The sequence below is a fragment of the Camellia sinensis genome, chromosome 14, assembly GCF_055761805.1.
Source record: "Camellia sinensis isolate YWXY chromosome 14, ASM5576180v1, whole genome shotgun sequence".
In the NCBI taxonomy this organism is placed as follows: domain Eukaryota; kingdom Viridiplantae; phylum Streptophyta; class Magnoliopsida; order Ericales; family Theaceae; genus Camellia; species Camellia sinensis.
In genome coordinates, this window is record NC_138974.1 from 75,816,065 (window position 1) to 75,838,027 (window position 21,963).

At 33.4% G+C, this 21,963-nt stretch overlaps 1 protein-coding gene across 3 annotated transcripts; it reads left to right on the forward strand.

The window, feature by feature from the left end:
- Window positions 1-1,238: 1,238 nt before the first annotated feature.
- LOC114273242 (4-hydroxy-3-methylbut-2-en-1-yl diphosphate synthase (ferredoxin), chloroplastic) lies at window positions 1,239-10,500 on the forward strand. 3 transcript variants are annotated; one of them, XM_028215015.2, is made up of 20 exons: window positions 1,239-1,489; window positions 1,820-2,050; window positions 2,779-2,936; window positions 3,323-3,429; window positions 3,520-3,620; window positions 3,703-3,779; window positions 4,418-4,537; window positions 4,642-4,872; window positions 5,463-5,579; window positions 5,691-5,765; window positions 5,860-5,937; window positions 6,216-6,275; window positions 6,381-6,443; window positions 6,618-6,762; window positions 6,853-6,991; window positions 7,289-7,366; window positions 7,445-7,604; window positions 7,706-7,804; window positions 7,926-8,030; window positions 10,124-10,500. In XM_028215015.2, the coding sequence occupies exons 1-20, from the start codon at window positions 1,270-1,272 to the stop codon at window positions 10,223-10,225; spliced, it is 2,466 nt and encodes an 821-aa protein (XP_028070816.2). In that variant the 5' UTR covers window positions 1,239-1,269; the 3' UTR covers window positions 10,226-10,500. The 3 variants fall into 3 exon arrangements, with proteins under 3 accessions (XP_028070816.2, XP_082760683.1, XP_082760684.1); XM_082904557.1 differs by having other exon boundaries at window positions 1,447-1,583; XM_082904558.1 differs by lacking the exon at window positions 1,239-1,489 and adding an exon at window positions 1,572-1,590.
- The last annotated feature ends 11,463 nt before the right edge of the window (window positions 10,501-21,963 follow it).

Consider the following 21,963-nt stretch of genomic DNA (forward strand, 5'->3'; position numbering starts at 1 on the left):
TCTCTATTTTATTAACAAACTCTCTATTTTTTTTTCTATTCTATTAAAATATAATTTTTAATAATAAATTTTAAAAAAATAAAAATCATAATTGTGTAATGCAATCCCTAAACAAAGCAAAACAAACAATATATATATATATATATATACACATATATAAGGGAGCTACAGTCACTGTAACAAATATTAGTTTATGGTAGCTTATAAGGGAGCTGATGGGGTGGTAGATACAAGGGAACTGTAAACCTTTAAAGTAGATAAGAGGATGATTTAGGGGGTGTGGTGGGGATGCTCTTGCTTATATTCCATAATTCTTTTTGTAAAACAAACATGAATAAGAAATATCAAGTACTATGTGCCATTTTGAGAACATAGTAAAAAATCACGTTTTTGGACAAAATGTCCAAAAACATGGCTGTCAAAAACGCAACAAAATCCCTTTGGTAAGTGCCAAAAACGCAGCCCTAAAATTACCAAATTAGGGCCTATGAAAAAAAATAAAAATAAATAAATCTCTTATGTCGGGTAAGGGTATTTTGGTCATTTTAATTTGATTTGACACCCTAAATAAATATTAAACTAAAAAGCAAAAAAGTTAGCTTTTTACCAACTTCCTAAATCACTTCCAAAAAAGTTAAAAAGCTTGGTAAAAAGCCAAAAGTCAACTTTTTACCAACTTTCCAAAACAACCCTATATCCTGAACTCAACAAATATGAGCATGAGATATGTTATCCAATCCATTTATTCTATTTATTACATATACTGAGTAAATCCCAAGACATATTTATTTTATATCCGGACAATCAAATAAGGCCTTATGGTATTAGATACCCGTATGGTACTACAATAAGAGTATTGAATAATTTCTCAAAATTGAGGGACTTAATTACAAATACTTGCAATTATATGTTATCCAATCCATATATTCTATTTGTTACATATACTGTGAATATCAAAGTATTTTATATCATTTATTTTAGAGTGATGCTAAGGACCTTAAATAATTTATCAAATTTTTTACTAAACTTCTCATATTAGTGTGAGACCCACACATATGTGGGTTTGTATGCGTTTCACAACTATGTAAAAAGTTAGGTAGAAAATTTGATAAATTATTTAGAGTCCATAATATTTTATTTTATTTTATATCCGGACAATCAAATAAGGCCTTATGGTATTAAATACTCGTATGGTACTAAGAGTATTGAATAATTTCCCAAAATGGAGGGACGTAATTACAAATACTTGCAATTATCACCATTCCTTGCATGATTGATTATGTAGATGTCTTATTATTGTTTTCATTTTGGCTGTTCCTTTCACTGATTTCGCCAATAAATACTCTCTTCACATTTTCCCAATTTTCCCTGAAAATCCATTGCAGACCCTCCGAAGCTCCGTCCACCACCAATTTGCTTTCTCTCGATCCTTCGCTTCGAATTGACGTCTTCATATATAGTCCCAGTAGTTCTTCAATTTTCACTCACTGTAAGCAAAAACACCATTTTGTAAATCAGTTTCGCTTCTCCAACTGTTTTTCGGAAGCATTTTGTTGGTGTTGTACTTCTTAATTGCATCATAGGTGTTTGGTTTGTGTTCTGTTTAGAATTTTACATCTAGTTGGATTGATTGGCAAGATGAATAATAGAATTTCGCGCTGTTTGGTTGCTGAGAAATCACAATGAAAATTAAAAGAAGTCATAAATTTTAAGTCTTGTGACAACTTTTTATTTTACTATTAGTTTTGAATGAAGAGCTTAACTTAGTTGCGTTGGAAATGATTGAATTTGTGTCTTATTTTGTTTTGGGACTGTGAAGGTTGTGACCTGGTGTTTGTGAAAATGGCGACTGGAGCTGTTCCGACATCGTTTACGGCTCTGAAGAGCAGGGACCATGGCTTAGGATTCGCGAAAAGCATGGATTTTGTGAGAGTTTCTGACTTGCAGAGAGTCAAGTTTGGTCGGAAGAAGGTCTCAGTGATCACAAACTCGAACCCCGGTTCGGAAATTGCAGAACTTCAGCCTGCATCACAAGGGAGCCCTTTATTGGGTATAACTTTGTTTTCAATGCTTGTCCTGAGAATTATTTGAATTTTTGGTTATATGCAGATTTTTGAAGTTTCAAAATTCTGACTAATTTTTGCTTGTTTTTCGTTTTTCGTCTGTTTGGTTGTTGAGAAAATGATGGAAACAAAAGGGAATTAAAGTTATGCCTTGTTTGGCATATACTAAAAAAGTCCAAAAGTCAAAAAGTCACTATTCTATTTAAGTCACATCATCTTATTTAAGTTACATCACCTCTCTATCAGATCACTTCAAACACAACCCATATCCAACTCATATTTCATAAAAAGTTAAAAATACACTTATTTAGAAACTCCTAAACCACCCCTTAGTCTTGTGCTATGTGTTTTATTTTCAAAAAAGTAAAAGAATGAACTGAAGACATGAATTTTTTAGAAAAGCTAGGAAACTAGAAAATTTGGTCTATCATCTAGATTCAATTCTGTATAATGGGACTCACGCTTGAAAAGAATCTCAACCATTGAATGCTTTTTCTGAGTATATTTCTGGGTACATGGTATCGCTGTGCAATTATTGTGTTTTTCTTTTTATTTTTAGATTCCAAATAATGAATACACCTAGGATTTGATTTTTTTGAAGCTTTATGTAGCTTTTATAATTACCTTCTCAGCAATAAACCAGAAAGTACAGAATATCAACTGTAATATTACATTTGGCATTTTAAATATCTGATGAGTCATTATATGGATGTAGTTCCTAGGCAGAAGTATTGTGAGTCCATACACAAAACAGTTAGGCGGAAAACCCGGACAGTGATGGTTGGAAATGTGGCTATTGGAAGTGAGCATCCCATAAAAATTCAAACAATGACCACAACTGACACCAAGGATGTTGCTGCAACAGTTGAACAGGTTCTTTTGCTTTCTTTGTTCGTCTATTTTAGCATATAGCTTTTGAAGACAAATGGAATGTTTTTAGTCTTCTATTGTTTACTTCAAAACTTCGCCACCTATGTGATTCAGGGTACCTAAATGGCCAACCCTGGCGTTACTAAGATTATTAGATGAATTTCATGTTAAATATTTATGTATAAATTGTAAAGCTTTGAGTTCAGAAAATTTCAATCGATGATGTCTTCTTCAGACATTTATTTGACTGCCATGACTGTTATGAATAAAATACAAATAAATATATATACAAATGAAAGAAGACATATTTTTTGATAGCATATGTATGTTAACCATGATAGTTCTGCATTTGCAAGGCTTTCAATGAGGTTGCCTATTGTCTTTGTTAGGTGATGAGAATAGCTGACACCGGTGCAGATATTGTTCGGATAACAGTGCAAGGCAAGAGGGAAGCAGATGCATGTTATGAAATCAAAAACTCCCTCGTTCAACAGAAGTAGGTCTCAAGCATTGTTGGCATTTATGAAAATTCCATATGAATATCATACTTGGTGTATGTTATCTTACTAATATTTTGTGTATGCAGTTATAACATACCTCTGGTAGCAGACATTCACTTTGCCCCCTCTGTTGCAATGCGAGTTGCCGAATGCTTTGACAAAATTCGTGTCAACCCAGGAAACTTTGGTGCCTAGTTTATCACTTATTCAAGTGTTTTTCATATTTTTTGTAACTACTATTCGGAGATTTAAATGGTGATTCCTTGCAGCTGATAGGCGGGCTCAGTTTGAAACGCTTGAGTATACTGAAGACGACTATCAGAAAGAACTTGAGCATATTGAGCAGGTCAGACTACATAACAATTCCTGGGTCCATCTGTTGACAATTCTCTGCATTTAATGTTGTATAAATTCAACTCCCTTTTGTTGTTCTCTGTATAATGCCCCATGCTTTTCCATTGGGACTATTGGGCTTCAGCTTTGTCTCTTTGTAGTGGCAACAAGGAATCACCATTAACCTATTTAGGAATGGTGATTCCTGAAATGGCAACAAGGAATCACCATTTAAATCTCCATTAAAAGATGAGCGATTCCTGAAATGGCAACAAGGAATCACCATTCCTAAATATGAAAGGAATCACCATTTTTTGTCTCCTTGTTGCCATTTCAGGAATGGTGATACCTAACCCAAGCCTTGCTCCTTCATTTCAGGAATCACCATTTAAATATGAAATCACCATTTAAATGGCAACAAGGAATCACCATTAACCTATTTAGGAATAGCTAAATTATTCATGTCAGCAATTGCTATGAAGCCTTGCTCCTTCATTTTTCCTTATGTTCATTAACCTATTTTCACATTTGCAGAAATTTAGCTATTCCTAACCTAGACCTTGCTCCAAAAAGATGAGTTACAAAATAGAGTTTTCTGAGATATAACTCCAAATTTATATGTCTTTCAACATTGTATCTTACATCCACCAGATTTTTTCTCCTTTGGTTGAGAAATGTAAGAAATATGGAAGGGCAATGCGCATTGGAACAAACCATGGTAGCCTTTCAGATCGTATAATGAGTTACTATGGGGATTCTCCAAGAGGAATGGTACGGGATTATTGTCTATGATACTGCCACAGACTTCTGAGTTTCTTCTGTTCTAGATTATTTACTAATTCAGTGATGCCATTTTGATCACATTCCTAAAATAGGTTGAATCTGCCTTCGAATTCGCAAGAATTTGTCGGAAGTTGGATTACCACAATTTCGTCTTTTCAATGAAAGCAAGCAATCCAGTTGTCATGGTCCAGGCATACCGTTTGCTTGTTGCTGAAATGTATGTTCAAGGCTGGGATTATCCACTACACTTGGGAGTTACTGAAGCTGGTGAAGGTGAGGATGGACGGATGAAATCTGCAATTGGCATTGGAACCCTTCTTCAGGTACCTTTTTTTTTGGTTAATTTTTATGAGGCCTTCTTCAAGTACTTTTCATCCTTGTATGTATTCATTCCAATTCGCAACCATAAAGAAATGACATTTTTTGGCATTGTATTCAACTGCACATCCCTCAAGATGATTCTCTCTTTTATTTATTTATGTTAGTAATATCTTTCTCTCTAATTCTTACAAGTACAACAGAATTTAGGACAAAATGTGTGTATGTGATTTCTTAATAGTGTAAATTGTAGATTAAGGGGTGGTTTGGGATGATTTAAATATGTGTACTTTTTGACTTTTTATGAAATATGGGTTAGGTATGGGTTGGGTTTGAAGTGATGTGGTAGAGAGGTGATCTGACTTAAATAAGATGATGTGACTTAAATAGGAGAGTGACTTTTTGACTTTTTTAGATTATGACAAACAAGGCCTAAGTGAAAATATATAGGTGCATTTATTTGCATGTGATCTGGCAAATTGTACCCAAACTTTTTTCACCACAAACTAAGTCATCTGAAGAGGGAACATTATACATAATGCTGTTCAGTAATTAGTGATCATGCTGCAACTTAAGAATTTTATTTGATGTGAAGGATGGCTTGGGTGATACAATTAGGGTCTCCCTCACAGAACCTCCAGAAGAGGAGATAGACCCCTGTAGAAGGCTGGCTAACCTTGGTACAAGAGCAGCTAAACTTCAGCAAGGGGTGGTAAGTTTCTATGATATCCTTATTTAATGGTTATGCTTACACACTTTTATGTTAACCTTGCACAAAAAAAAAAAAAAAAAATTAATCTGTTTGTTTTCTTTTTTTAACCAGGCTCCATTTGAAGAGAAACATAGGCATTACTTCGATTTCCAACGCAGAACTGGTCAATTGCCAATGCAAAAGGAGGTCTTATATCAACTTTTTTGGGATTTGTATGGTGAGCTTTTTTGTTACTTTATTCAGAGATTACTAAACTGATTCTTGTTTCATTTATGTGTAGGGTGAAGAGGTGGATTACAGAGGCGTACTGCACCGTGATGGCTCTGTTCTCATGTCTGTTTCCCTGGATCAGTTGAAGGTCAATCTTGTCTTGGACTTTCTTCATGATATTTTCTTATCTAATTTAACAAGCACTGCCACATGATATTAATTCTAGTTCTTGTGCATTGTCAAGTTTGTCAAAAAAATGTATGCCCCGAATTGAGGGATCACGAAGAGTCTATGGTTTAAGTGATTTATAGCATTGAGAGACAAGTGTATGGGGAGCCATACTCGGCATATTTTTGAGCAGCTATTATTAATCAGTTTTATCATCCTGAATTGCATCTTGAAACATTTTCTTTTTTTCTTTACCAGACACCTGAACTCCTCTACAAATCACTTGCAGCTAAGCTTGTCGTTGGCATGCCATTTAAGGTTTTCCCCATATTTGATTTATTACAACAAACATATCAGATGCAGTTTAATTATTTAGAATATGCATTGTGATGTTGTTAACAACAAAGTTTGATGTTGATTTAGGATCTGGCAACTGTGGACTCAATCTTATTGAGAGAGCTTCCATCAGCAGATGACAATGATGCAGTAAGGACACCTCTCTTTTGTGCCATTAGTTTTTGATGAACAAATTCCTGATGTAATTTCTATTAATCATGTTTTAGCTTCGCGGCATTGTATTTTAAACCATTTTCGCTGTACTGTTGTCTAATGAATAAAGGAATGGAAATGACTTGATATTATTCTTTGCACCATGATCAGAGGCTAGCTCTCAAGAGGTTGATAGATATTAGTATGGGGGTTATAACTCCATTGTCGGAGCAGCTGACGAAACCATTACCCAATGCCATGGTCCTGGTAAATCTTAAGGAATTATCAACTTGTGCTTACAAGCTTTTGCCGGAAGGTAGAAGTTTTCTGAGCTTCCTGAACTGGGAACATTCCATCATGTAATTAATTACCATTGCCCATAGTATGTTAACAATCTACTTCTCAGGCACACGCTTGGTTGTGTCTATACGTGGAGATGAACCTTATGAAGAGCTGGAAACTCTTAGAAATATTGATGCCACAATGCTTCTACATGATCTACCATATACAGAGGACAAAATCAGCAGAGTACATGCAGCTAGGAGGTATTAACGCTATGGACTCTTTCATAATGTACAAGCAGGCTTTAGGTACTGTGATTGAACAATTTGTCCCCCTTTGTTAAGGCAGCTTATCAAAGATTTATTACTTACATCTGTATGCATGTATTATATATATATAGAGAGAGAGAGATAGTTCCTTCTCTGCTTCTGGGGCTTTGATCTGGCAAAGCATTCACTTGTGCAGCTGTTGACAACACTAATGTGTAAATAGAATGGTCACCCACCCATTTAGTATCATCCATCCCAGTCCTGATTGTTTGAATGTCTTCTTCACTGCAGGCTATTTGAGTTTCTTTCAGACAATGGTCTGAACTTCCCTGTAATTCACCATTTACAGTTCCCTAAGTCAATTCACAGGTAACTACCAAATCTGTACTATTTGAGTGAGGTTAAAGTATGAGTAGTCTTGCTTACTCTTAAGTCTATTATTTGCAGGGACGATTTAGTTATTGGTGCTGGTAGCAATGCTGGAGCCCTTTTAGTAGATGGTCTTGGAGATGGTGTTCTATTAGAAACCCCAGATCAGGACTTCGATTTTCTTAGAAATACATCTTTCAATTTGCTACAAGGTTGCAGAATGCGGAATACAAAGACAGTAAGGAGGCTTGGTTTTGAAACCCAAAAAAAGAAAAAGAAAAGAGTAAATGTAAGTGACGTTAACTTGGCTGATCTATGAATGCCTGATTTTTATTGCAGGAATATGTCTCATGCCCATCCTGTGGTAGGACTCTATTCGACCTTCAAGAGATAAGCGCACAAATAAGAGAGAAGACATCACACCTGCCTGGTGTTTCTGTAATTACCAAACCCTTTTGCACTCAGTGATTGGATGACATTGAAGGCCCTTTTCATTGTGGTACACTAATTCTGTGGTCTCATTTTGTTTTTTTCCTGCTTCTTCCTCATCCTATGGCAGATTGCAATCATGGGTTGCATAGTAAATGGACCAGGGGAGATGGCTGATGCAGATTTTGGGTATGTTGGTGGTGCTCCAGGAAAGATTGACCTTTATGTTGGGAAGGTATTGTAACATTTTTCTTCTTTGGCTTGACATATGGAATTAAATGGAATATGTTATTGAGAATTTCAACAAGCTTAGAAATTAAGATGAGCGTGCTGGTGTCATATGCAATTAGACTTGTTATTGGGTTCTAGGGTTGATATGAGAAGAACTATAGTGGAGTAATTGGGCAAGACACACAAGCATGCTAGTATGCACCTGTGATCATCATAAACACACCCCAACACACGCAGAAATGTTGGTACTCAGTTGTATCTTGTATTATAGAAACTATATAATCCAATGACCACGAGATAAGAACTAGTTAAGTTCACACCCTAAAATAAAAAGGGTAAATTACACTTTGCCCCCACCTATTTTCCACTTTGGCCTTTTAAGTTTGATTTTTTCTCCTTTACCTTTTATGTTTGCAATCCTTCCCACTTTAATCCTAGACTAATTTCCATCCCAAAAACTAACAGAATCTGTCACATCACCAACACATTAGCTCTACGTGTGATGTAAAAAATTCACTAAAGATGCAAAAAATAAAAAATAGAAAACAAAAAAATTAGAACTTTTTAAAAATATATATATATATATATATTTAGTGAACTTTTTTGTCAAATTTATTTAAACATTATTACATTATAGATGCATCTAGATTAGATGCAACTAAAAAAATAAAAACAAATTTAACTAAAAAAAAAAAAAAAGTTTACTAAAGATGGAAAAAAATATATATATCGACTCATACACATATATTGTCAATTCTGAAATGAAAAGTTTACTATCGTTTTTTTTTTCGCCTTTATTGAATTTGTTTCTTCTTTTAGTTATATTTGTTTTTATTTGCATCTATAATGTAATAATTTTTATGAATAAATTTGAAAAAAAGTTCACTAAAGACCAAAAAAAAAAAAATTCAATTTTTTTGTTTTCTATTTTTCATTTTTTTGCATCTTTAGTGAATTTTTACATCACACATGAAGCTGATGTGTTGGTGATGTGGCAAATTCTGTTAGTTTTATGGATGGAAGTTTATCTAGAAGTAAATTGGGAAAGATTGCAAACATAAAGGGCCAAAGTGGGAAATTGGTGAAACTTTAAGGGAGGCAAAGTGTAATTTATCCAAATAAAAACCTGTAGAGTTATTAAACTGGCGCATGTATATCATGCAGGTCTATTTGCTTAAGGTGTGATGAAAGTTAGGACTAGTGGCTCCTTTGGTTAGGATGTCCAAAAGTAGTTTTCCTGTCTTTGCTGGAGCGTAAATCTACCCAGCTTTAGTGAAAAGTTCATAGAATGTCTACCAACCTGAGTCTGCTTGATCATAATTTTTTTTTTTTTTTTTTTTTTTGGGGGGGGGGGGGTTACGACAATGAATCTTGGGAAGGAAAAGTACTGAAAAAATGTGCACCAAAACAAAATATTAATGAAAGTGTGGAGCTGAGGCTATCCATTCAATTGAGTTTTACGAGAGAGTACATTATACACTGTCAGGAAATTGTCTTGAAGCTTCTAGAGTTAGTTCATTAGAGAGAGAATAATCAGCTTGTGAGGCCCTGAGTATGTGGGCATAGTGTTCTCATGCTTTGCAGGTGAATGCCTTAGGGTCTGTCGAGCAGTGTTAACAAATATTAAGAAATAAATGCGTATATATTTGTATGTAAGAAAAATAATATATCAGAAAATACTCTCTCAAAAAAGATTAAATTGGCAAAAAATGGAAGAACATGGTGTCGATTCTATTTGTGTTTGTTTCATTGTTGCTAAGATTTTTGAGACTTCAAGCTCAACTCAAAAGGCTGCAAAAACAACTGAGACTCTGGCCAGTAACAAAGGTTCCTTAGTAGTATATTCATCAAGGTCTTCTAAGTTATTTCAGCTTTTCCCTCTTATACATAGATATCGTGATATACACCTACCCATGAATCCCTAGTTCATAACAGATAGGAAGGAACAATTCTCTAAATTCCATTTGCTTCAGTAGATTTAAATAATCATGTAACATTTGGTTCAATTTTACATGATGTCTGAACCTTGGCTATCATGATGGTTCCTGTTAATCCGATACTAGTAGGTTTTTAAGTCACGTGTTGTTTGTATTTCAGACGGTAGTAAAGCGGGCTATTGCAATGGAGCATGCAACTGATGCCCTAATCCAGCTAATAAAAGATCACGGCCGGTGGGTAGATCCTTCTGCAGAAGAGTAAGGTCAGGTAATATGACTCCATACAGGAATAAAATAAAGTCGTTGAAATGGGGATTACTGTACAATTATTGTATACTTGGGTAAAAAGTATATAGTGCTAAAAAGTACAATTTGTCCCCATAAGAAGTGCTATACATGTATCATCTTTGTTATCAATTGAATGCTGCAACGAGGTGATGAAAATTGGGTACGAGCCTTGATTGATCATTGTATTGTATAGATGTACGCAACGGATCTTTGTTGTAGATTTAGCAATATATTGTGATAATTTTCAGATTTGTGGAGCCTTTATTTATCAAATGTAGGTATGGTGTGTTAATTTTTTAAGGTTAGAAATATTTGAGTTTACATCATTTCCTAATTCCTTCCTACTAAGAAATTGCTATCCATCCAACTTGTTAAGACTTCATTTCTAAGTCATGCTCTGCACATGTATGTGAAATAAATAGATGAGAAGACCATAAAAGCCCAATTCAATGATACAACGACTGGTTATTAATGTTCCACAGAGAGAGAGAGAGAGAGCTTCATAGTCCATGCCGCGTGGTAGCTGCCACGACCTCAAAATCAAACGTTGGAAAAAACCTGATAGGAATAATCACGGAAAGGTACCAATACAAATAAATGATTTCACACACAACTTCCTCATGTAACATGAATTCTGAATCAAATTGAAGAAATCTCAATCGAATGTTTGATGGATGATTATGTCATATTGTAATTATCGTTATATTTACTTGAATATTTACTTGAATGAAAGGGAAAACTTTGTTCATTTCTTTACGAGAGTAAGAAGAGTAATTATCTGAAAGAGTGAATAATTATTTTTTCAAATTGACACGATTTACTCTTTTTTTTTCTTTTTTTTTTAATAAGAAAATTTAAATAGACACCAACATCAGGTTGAAACTAATAATCCAAATTGAGCAAATAGGTCATGCATCATTGCACGAGAATATTTGATTAATGTGAGGATATGTGATTAATGTGACTTGTTTAGTATCATAATTCTCTATTATAAGTTTTGGCGCACACATGATGGCTATGTTTGGTTTTTCTCTCAAAATATGTTTTTAAAAAAAAAATTCTAAAAATATGTTTGGTTAAAAAATTTTTAATAAAAATTTCAAAATCACTTTTCTCTCTACTACATATTAATCAATTACTTTTTCTCTCTCATCTCTCATTCTCAATTATTTTTCTTCTCACACCCATCTATTTAATTACAAAAAAAATATCAAATCATTCTAAATTACAAAACTATTTTTAAAATATACAATTAAACAAATTTTTATATTTTCTAAACTCTTTTTAGAAAATTATTTTTAAAATAATATCTTGAAACATAAACCAAACAAGGCTGATATTTGTGTGTCAAATTAATAAAATAAAATAAAATACAAAACAGTTGGTAACTATTTGTAATTAAGGAGTTTCAAAAAAAGAAAAGGACAAAAAGTTTTACATTTGTACTTATAATGATGTGTTATTACATATGTCAACTTTTAATTTGTTAGACATGTAGTAATAAGACCCCATTCTCTTACCACGTCATTGTGAATAGATTTGTGGATTAAAAATGTGGGTAACATTACTTGGCTCTCTATCTACTTGGACCATTAAAAGTCAAAACTCATGGGACAGTTTTGAGGCAAAAAAAAAAGGGGAGAATTACAATTAAGTGGGTTTTTAAAAAAAAAAAATTTATATATTCATGAAAAAGTTTAAAATTTTAATAATTAATATTTATAAGATTAACCACTTATGAGTAATTTATTTTTTAAAATTTACACTGAATTGTATTTTCTCCAAAAAAAAAAAAAAAAAAAAAAAACGAGTCTACACATATTTAAATGGAAAGGAATACCACTAAATTGGTGCTATCCCTATTGTATTTTTTGGCATATAGATCACAATAGTGACCATCCGAAGCATTAAAAACGTGGCTTTTACTGCTCTCACATTCGTTAATATCAGGATCATCATAATATCATCATCTCATAACTATTGAGAACGAATTAAATTAGATAATTTTATTTCTCAATTTTTTTGACTTGCTCGTAGTGAGTTTTTCGAAATCAAATTGAATGTAATTGTTACTTTTTAAAAATTCTTGCTGAAAATCAAAGAAAGAAAGTAATTTTTTCTTTTAGTTTCAAGCTCAGGGACTGGAATCAACTTCCCATGTAGTCGTCAACTCATTCTTGACAGATCCGATCAAGTTTAAGAAAAAAAGAATGAAAAATCAGGAGAAAGTTGTTACCCATTTCATTGATTCATAAAATTTTAACCTTTTTTCTAATCTCTTTCAAAACAATTTTAATTTTAATTTCAATAATAACTAGTGTCTCGTGAGCACTTATAAACATTTATTTATGTGTATATCTGAGTTGTCAATACCCTAATAATAAAGAAGAGTAATGTCAGAAATATTAAAAAATTTATTGAAATTTTTGTCAAATATTTCACATAAATATTAGACCTACCTTGATAAAAGTTTTGATAAATTTTTTGAAATTTCTAATATTTTTCAATGAAGAAACGCTATTCGACTCTACGTAATAAACACTATGGATTCCTCTATTAAATGAGATGCTCTTCTATTAATTGATATTTGGATTTGACTCTTCCCGTGATGCAATTTTCTTTTTCTTTCTTATCCCTTTTTTTTTTTTTTTTTCCTTTAGACAAATTGTACACTCAAAAAGGAATTTATGTGTACAATGTCAGAAGATATTATCACGATTATGATTAAGACGTAATTTTTTTTTTTTTTGAACAAAGATTAAGATGTAGTTTGACATTAACTTTTTAATAAATTTTTGATTTTTTTAGAAGGAATTACAGTATAGTGGAACAAAAAAAAATTATAAAAATATATAGGGTGCAAGTGAATCTATGATACGGTGCAAATAAAAAGCTGTGAAAGTCAAAAAATTATTCAATAATCCCAGAACACCAGGTGATCATCTTCCAAGTTAATCATCAATTACTTAGCCCCATATTGTTCTTCTATCTCCAACATAAATCGTGAGCCCTTATCCTTTTCTATCAATCAAAACTTTATGGAGCACCACGTGTTCATATTTTGAAAATATTGAATAATCACTCGTGAAAGTCTATATTTATGCAAAAAAATATATTTTATGTCCTACTAAGATGTGATTCTCTCTCCTTTTTTTTAAACAAAAATTGATATGATTGGAAAGTTAAATAAAACAACATAAAAAATTTGTGAGTAAAAAAATTTGATGACTTTAATTTTTTTAAGTTAACTGATAAAATAATTTCAACTTATTAATTTATTTAATCAAATAAAACAAAAAGCAAACTTATTTAACTCACACCAAACATACTCTTCTATCATGTATATTGATATTTGATAAATGATACGGAGGATGGTCATTTGCCATTGATAAAAAGTTCAGCAATGCTACAGACTTCCAGTGGGGGTGACCCCCAGTGACCCCCAGTGCCACGTGTCGGCTTGGGGTTGGCTGAAAACTCAAAAAAAAAAAAAAAAAATTTATTTTTTTGGACCAATGGGAGGGGACCCCCAATACCCCCACTGGGGGTCCAAAGCTTTATTCTAAGAAGTTTCACCAGTTCCGCTACGGACCACTTGAAAACGAGCTCTAAACCGAGCTCTAAACAGGTGGCATGTGAGGCGTGAAATTGAAGACCATTTGCATATTGAGTGCGTGTGTTTCACACACCGTAGTAAAAAAAAAACATACTCACTCAACTCTCTCTCTCTCTCTCTCTCTCTACAAACACAGACTTGGACAATGGCCAGTGTTCTCGAAACTTCTTCTGGGATAGAGACCCAATTCATTGTTAGCTTTAAATTTCATGGTTGCTTTATCTTTTTGAGGTTTGTCATGAAGATAAGACGTGGGGTTTTTTTTTTTTTTTTTTTTTTAAAATCAGAATTTGGAATTTCTAAAGAAAATTTGTGATTTTAAGGCAGAGTTATTGGAGGAAATTCTATGGAGGGATTGTAATTCCAGTGAAGAAGGAGAGGTCTCAGTTCCGTGTTTCTATTACTAATGTTGCCATTGAAATCAGTCCTGAAATCAAGGTAGTTGCTGGTGATCCTTTTAACTCTGATCCGGAAGATCCGGAGTCTAAGGGTATGGAAGTCCAAGAAAGAGTTGTGAGAGGGGAAGAAGTTCCAGTCATGAATACCAAAATCAACATAGTCGTCAATTACTCAGTCCGCCGATCGTCGTGACTGAGGGATCGTTGGGGAGCTTAGCGAAGAGAGAGACAGAGAACTTGAACGCAGGAGCGAGAGAGAGAGAGAGAACTCCAAGGAAAGAGCGAGATAGAGATTGAGGGATGCTCCATGGGCGACAGACTCGATCATCACCGGGGTTGGACAGCTGCGATCGTCACCGGGGTTGGACAGCTGCGATCGTCGGGGAGCTCAGCGAAGAGAGAAACAGAGAACTCGAAGGAATGAGCGAGAGAGAGAGTATGAAAATAATGTCTGAAATGAAAATTAATTTGAAATTTGAAATAAGTGAGAAAGAGAGAGAAAAGGGGGCGAGTTAGCAATGTATTTCCACGTGGGCACCACGCCCCTAGTGATCTGTTTAGTGGTCAACAATTAGTGATACGAAGCATTTCTCAAAGTTTCACGGGATGCTGTTTCGGCAAAACACTAAAAAGTTAAGGGGTAACTTTTTAATTTATTTTAAATTATATTATTTCTCACATAAAATAATAAATAAAATTTAAAAATTAATTCTTATATCATGGTACCATGGACACCCAATCATTTTTCCCAAAATCAGACCTCTCAAATTTGATTAACCCAAAGTCACACAGAACATAACTCGTCAGCCATTGCGTAGATTTCACTCCATAGCCTAGATTTTTGTTTGGGTAAATTACGTGGACAATTTTGAGATTTGATTTAAATACATCTTTTTTTTTATATATTTTAAAAATTATATTTTTACCATTATGATTAATAGTCTCATTTTATAAATCTTTATTTATATAAAAAACAACAATTCCAAAAAAAAGAGGCTCATTTCACAATGTGATTAACAGAGAAAATTATATTTAAAAAAAATGGAGTAAAGCAAAGGAAATGAAAAAAAAATAAAAAAAAGTAAAGCAAAATAAAAAAAGAGAGAAGGCATCAGTTCAATGTAGGAAGTTAGTATAATTTTTCAAACGTCCTGAAAAGAGTGATATATATTAAATTCAAATCCTAATATAATTTACTCTTTTTATTTTTATAAAAATGATCCGTTGCTCGAAATTGTTGGCTCAAACCTTGGCCCGAATACCCAAAACGACGTCGTTTTGGATATTTTTTTATTTTTTTTCCCTTTTCTTTGTTTCTCTGTGCGTTCAAATGCAGAGCGAAGAAAAAATGGGAGAGAGAGAGAGAGAGAGAGAGAGAGAGAGAGAGAGAGAAGAGAAGAGGAAGAGAGAAGAGAAGGAAGATCGGTGATGGCGGTCGGTGATCGGCGGTGATGGCGGTCGGTGAGGATGAAAGGGATTTTTTGTTTTTTGTTGATGAAGATAATGATGATGTTGAAGATGATGATGATGTTCAAAATCTGAAGCTGTTCAAAAAAAAATTTGATCTGGATGATGGCGGTGATGGCGGTCAGTGAGGATGAAAGGGCTTTTTTTTTTTGTTGATGAAGATGTTGAAGATGATGATGATGTTCAAAATCTGAAGCTGTTCAAAAACAAATTGATTTGGATCTAGATCAAAAAAAAATTTGTTCAAAAAAAAAATGTTGATAATGTTGATCTGGATCTGCAGACCCAGATCTTGTTAATGTTGATGAACAAAAAAAAATTGTTTAGAAAAAAATTTGTTGATGTTGACCAACCTAATTTTTTTTTTTTTGTTGTTGATGTTGATGAACCCAGCAGCTCAGCTCCTCCTCCTTCTTCTCTTCTTCTTCTTTTTCTTCTTCATCTTCATCTTCATTAAAACGCGAAAAAAAAAAAAAAAAAAACACCAAAACGACATCGTTTTGGTGTCAAGCCACGCCAAGGTTCTAAATATCGGTCGGTACGTGCCGTACCGGCCAATTCGTAACGGAAAATGGGAGTGCCGAGTCGGATACTCACCGGTATACCGGTGAGAATGAATTTCACGTCCGTAGCGGCCGATTCCCGACACGTATCGGCTTGAATCCGATACGTGAGCAATACAGTTCCGATATAGTCCGATTCGGCTGAAAAACGAGCAAAGCATCTGGAAAAATAATTGAGGAAAGCAAATCACATGGAAAAGCAAATCACCTGGAAAGCAAATCACCTGCAAAAGAAAAAAGAATCAACCAAAGTACCTGCAAAAACAAAAGCAAAAGCAGAAAAGAAAGGAAACAGACTCACGGGCTCAAACATTTCACTTCAAATTTTTTGTCTTCTTCAAGCAATAATACATACACACAGACTCACGGACACCGGGACACCATAAATGTGTAAAAACCTCTAAAGTTTTCCCTCAATCGGACCAAACTCAACTCCTCAATCAAACCCAAATCCATCTCCCAGGGGCATCGATCTTGTAAAGTGTTGCAAGGAGAAACATCGAATCGAACCCAAACCCACCACCGATTTCAAGCTTCTTCGTTGAAGATTTTTCTCTCATGCTCTGTTTGTATTTGTTTTATGCTCTGTTTTTGTTTTGGCTGAAGACTTCTTTAAATGGTTTTGCTTGGTGCTCGGTTTGTTTATAATTATGTTTTGTTTTTTTTTTTTTTTCTGTGGTTATTTTTTTTATTTATATTATGGTATGGGATGGTTTTGCTTGGTAAGTTGTGTTTGGTTTGTTTATAATTTGTTTTTTTTTTCTTTTTTCTGTGGTTATTTTTTAATTTATATTATGGTATGGGATGGGAATAAGATATATTTTAATATATATTTATATTCTTCAAATATTTATATATATATATATATATATATATATATATATATATTAGGAGCATTTATATATATTGAAGCAAAGCTCTGTACCTGTCCCACTTTTTTTTTTCTATTTCAGTCTCCCATGTGTTGATTAGTTTCTTTGCAGAGTCCAACATTATGTGCACCAAATTCTGAATCATATTTTTCCCATTTAATCATTTATCTAACATTATGATGAGAGGTGGAGGTTAGTATTGTATTAGTACCTAAAAAATAAAATATTTGTGAAAAATTAGTAATTTTTTTATAAAAAAATATTCACAGATATTTTACTTTTTAAGTGTATCTAGATAGTATTATTATTGTGTTGAATATTTTTTTTTATTTGATGGGATCCTTGATTTTTTTAAATAACCAAACTATATATAATAAAATATTAATAATACAAATAAAAAAAATTTAAGAGCTTTTGTTTGCTTGATGGGGGATGAGACTAGAGTCACCCTAATTATTGATTGAAAGTGCATTAAAATAGATAAAAATAAATAAATAAAATTAATTAATTAATTAATTAATATAGAAGATCCCAAGCCCAATTTGATATCGTTTCAATCTCTCGTGCTTCATTTGAGTCATAAAGAATTAGTGATCCATGAAAAACTTAGAAGCCATGACAATGAGTTGATTAGGATAATTATTTCCTTATAGTGTGTTTGTTTGAATCTATCAAATTTTTGAATCTGTCAAATCTTTTTATTTCAGATTATTTTTATATCAGATTTTTTTTAAAGAAGTTTCATCTGTTAGATTTTTTTAAAGAGGTTTAATTGTTAAGTAAAGAGGTTTAATATTTTAGATTTTTTATTTTTATTTTAAATGCATTATTATTAGTAACTAAATTAGAATTACAATATTTGTTAATTGAAAACTATTATTGTAGATAATTGAAAGCTATAATCGCGCACGGAGGTGGTTCTAGTGGAAAACTTCCAAGTGATGATATTGGTTGGAAATTTGGAATTCCACTAGAAAATAATAGGCATAAAATTAGGTGTAAATTTTGTGAAAAATAGCTAAATGGTGGTATAACTAGGTTGAAGCAACATTTAGCCCATATGAAAGGTCAAGTCGCACCTTGTGCTAATGTTAGTGGTGAAGTTCGAACACTAATGATGGATCATTTGAATAATTATAAGGGCAAAAAGATTGACAAAAGGAAGATGAATGAGGAATTGACAGAACAAATTAGAGCCAGTCAGTGTGATGATGATGAAAATGATGAGGAGGACTTAGAAATGGTTATGGCCCGACAAAATAGGGCTAGTGATATTGAGGTTACACCTCCTCCTGGTTTTGCTCTGCGAAGTCATAGTGTTCATGAGGCTAGTACAGGTAAGAAATGGATTGATACATCCTCTCCAGAAGTTCAATTATTAGACATAGATGTGGATCTTCATAGGACCAAAGGCAATAAACAATCCAAACTCTCCTCTAGATTCTTGAAAGAAGCAAAGAAAAAATTAAGAAGAGCAGTTAACCAGTTTGTATTGTTCACTCCAGTACCTACTAATGTTGTTAATTCTAAATGGCTAGAACCAATGTTGGATACTGCAAGAGAGGTTGGAAAAGGAACAAAGCTACCTACTTCTTATGAAGTAAGCCTCTAACTTAAAGTTTGAAAAAACTCTATCTATGTTTAAAAATAAATGAATTATTAAGATGCTTGTTAATAGTTTTTGTTTGTTATTTATTATTAAACAGGTAACTGAAGTATATTTACCAATGGAGTATGAAGCTTTACAAAATTGGATAAAATCTCATAAATCTAGTTGGACTGAGAGAGGTGTTACAATTATGTGTGATAGATGGTCTGGGCCCACAAGAAAGCACATTGTTAATTTTCTTGTGTATAGCAATCGTGGAACAATTTTTCAGAAGTCTGTGGATGTAACTGATGTACCTAGTAGGACATCTGATTATTACTTAGGCCTCATGGACAAGGTAGTGGATGAAATTGGAGAAGAATATGTTGTGCAAATCGTAACTGATAACGAAGCTGCGATAAAGGCTGCTGGTTACAAACTCATGCAAAAAAGGAAGAATCTGTATTGGATAGGATGTGCAACTCATTGTATTGATCTTATGTTAGAGGATATTAGAAAAAAAAAAGTGTAGCAAAGGTGTTGGATTGTGCAAACGTAATCACACGCTTTATTTACAACTCCAATTGGGTCATTGATTTCATGGAAAGATTCCAGGAGATAGAGAGTTGTTACGTCCTATCATCACACGATTTGCCACCAATTTCATTACTTTGGAAAGCATTGTTAAACATAAGACTGCTTTACAAGATATGTTTCATTCTCAAGAGTGGAAGCACAGCAAATGGTCCAAAAAGGATGATGCAAAAAAAGTGAAAAAAATTATACAAAGTAAAGATTTTTGGACCAAGGCGGCAGATGTATTAAAAGTTCAAGAACCACTTCTAAAGGTGCTTAGACTTGTAGATGGGGATGAAAAGCCCACAATGAGTTTTATATATGAAGCCATGGATAGAGCAAAGTTGGCCATCAAACAAAATTGTCGCTATTATGTAGATTATTGGAAGATTATTGATAATTGATGGGCTTTCCAACTACACACGGACTTACATGCTGCTGGTAAGTAATTTTTAATTTATCTAAATTATAAATTATGTGTTCCGTGTCTCACTTTTATTATTATTTTATATTTGAACGTAGGTTACTTTTTAAATCCCATATTCCAATATGGGGAGTACCTTTCTAATCATCGAGAAGTGATGAGTGGAGTTAGAAATGTGATTTCGAGACTTCTACCAGATTTAAACGAGCAAATACAGGCGATAAATCAAGTTAGTCATTATTTAATATTAGTTAAATTGATAACTTATTATTTGACTTGTGAATTGTGTTTGTAAAACTGCTTATTGCCTTTTGTTCATTGCAGATCTCTTTATTTTGTAATAAAGAAGATTCTTTTGGTGTTGTGTTGGCACAAAGAGCAGTGAAAGCAACAAATCCTGGTAATTATTATATACTCAATGAACTATTAACTATTTTAATTACATATTATTGTTACATTGTCAACACTTCTATATCAAATTAAAACACAATCACTAATATTTGATTGATTTGTATAAAGCTGAATGGTGGATCAATTATGGCACATCGGGTCCGGCACTCCAAAAAGTGACTGTGAGAGAATTGAGCCAAACCACGTCTTTTTCTAATTGTGAGCGCAATTGGAGTACATTTAGCCTGATACATACAAAGACAAGGAATCGGTTGAAGTATAAAAAATTAAATAAACTTATTTATGTGTATTACAATATGAGGCTAAAGATCAGACATGCAACACGAAAAAGCCAAGATGATAGAGAGGAATCTTTTAACCCCATCAATCTTGACTATATATTTGAAGAAGATGATCTATTAACTCCATGGCTTCAAGAGAGAGAACATGCAGTCTTGGATGATGAAAATAACTCAGGTTGGTTGATTGTTGATGATGATGATGATGATGAGGGAAATCATGCAACTAGTAGCCAAGTACCTCAACACCATTAAAGAGCAGGGTCTGCTGGAAGTGGCTCTAGTGAGGGTTGCGGTTTGAGTCCACCTAGTAGTAGTGGAGATGATAGTGATGGCAGTCATCCTCCAACAGGTGGTAGTAGTGGTGGACAATGGGAGTCTGTAGGTTCTGCACATGGTTGTAGACGTAGTGTTCATCATATTGATCATGATTGGAATAAGGATTCTACACAGCAACGACGACATTCTATTTCTACTCCTGATGTAGAAGAATCAATTGGGTGTTCACGACATATTGATGATATTTATGGTCATCGTGACCTTAGAAATCAATTTGGACATCTCGGAGTTAGACAAGAAGATGGAAGGGGAACTCAACATTGGCGACCAATATGCCAAGTACCATATCCTTATTACCCTCCTCCAAGTCAACCACCACCACACATCTATCAACCACCTTACATGGAAAATTGGAACTACTCTCAACAACCTCATCAATATCCATATATGGAGGGTTTCAATTATGGCACAGGGGGGCTTGCAATGACACAACAACGATCAAGTAACAGTGGCAGCAACAACATTACTTATGATCAATGCATTTTCAATAACTACTACCAGGAATATCAATATGGAGAAATAGGCCAACCAACTCATAGTGATGATCAAAGTGATGTGAGATATGGAGATTCTTCTGTTCCACCATGTAATTCTTTTTATTACTAAGTTTTAGAGTTGTTGATTTGTAGTAGATTGTTTGTATGCGATTATGACTGAAGCGAATGATTAATTTTCATGTCTCTCTTTCTCTTATTAATTTGTTGTGCATGTGAAATTATTTCATTGTTGAAAATAAGTAAAAAAATATTTTCACATCAATTTTATATTAAAGTTTAACATATATGCCAAATAAAAGCTTGAGATTAAAAAAAATACATATCATTTAAGTTGAAAATGAGTCAAAAGTGCCTCTACATATCAAAATTTTGATTGAAATGTAATAAATTAAGACTAAAAGAGTCAAAAAATACATAAAATTGAGTTTTAGAGGGATTGCTAATGATTTTTGAAATTTCACAGCCGCGACGCCTGATACCCGATACGTACCGGTCGATACTCCCAATACCAATACTTCGCGATCGATATTGTTACGTTACCCAATACCGTGATTTAGAACTATAAGCCATGCACTTTCGAATTACGAATCGAAACTGTTATTGTTATTTTTATTTTTATGGGTATCTAGCCTAGATTGAACAAAAGTAACATTTTTAAAAGAAAATAATAAAAACAAAGAATA

Bases quoted from the DNA above. Each gene is read 5' to 3' on its own strand.
- LOC114273242 (XM_028215015.2), top strand. From the start codon at position 1,270: ATGATTGATTATGTAGATGTCTTATTATTGTTTTCATTTTGGCTGTTC. The intron at 2,051-2,778 runs GTATAACTTTGT...ATATGGATGTAG, and splicing joins ACAAGGGAGCCCTTTATTGG to TTCCTAGGCAGAAGTATTGT. The intron at 2,937-3,322 runs GTTCTTTTGCTT...TGTCTTTGTTAG, and splicing joins TTGCTGCAACAGTTGAACAG to GTGATGAGAATAGCTGACAC.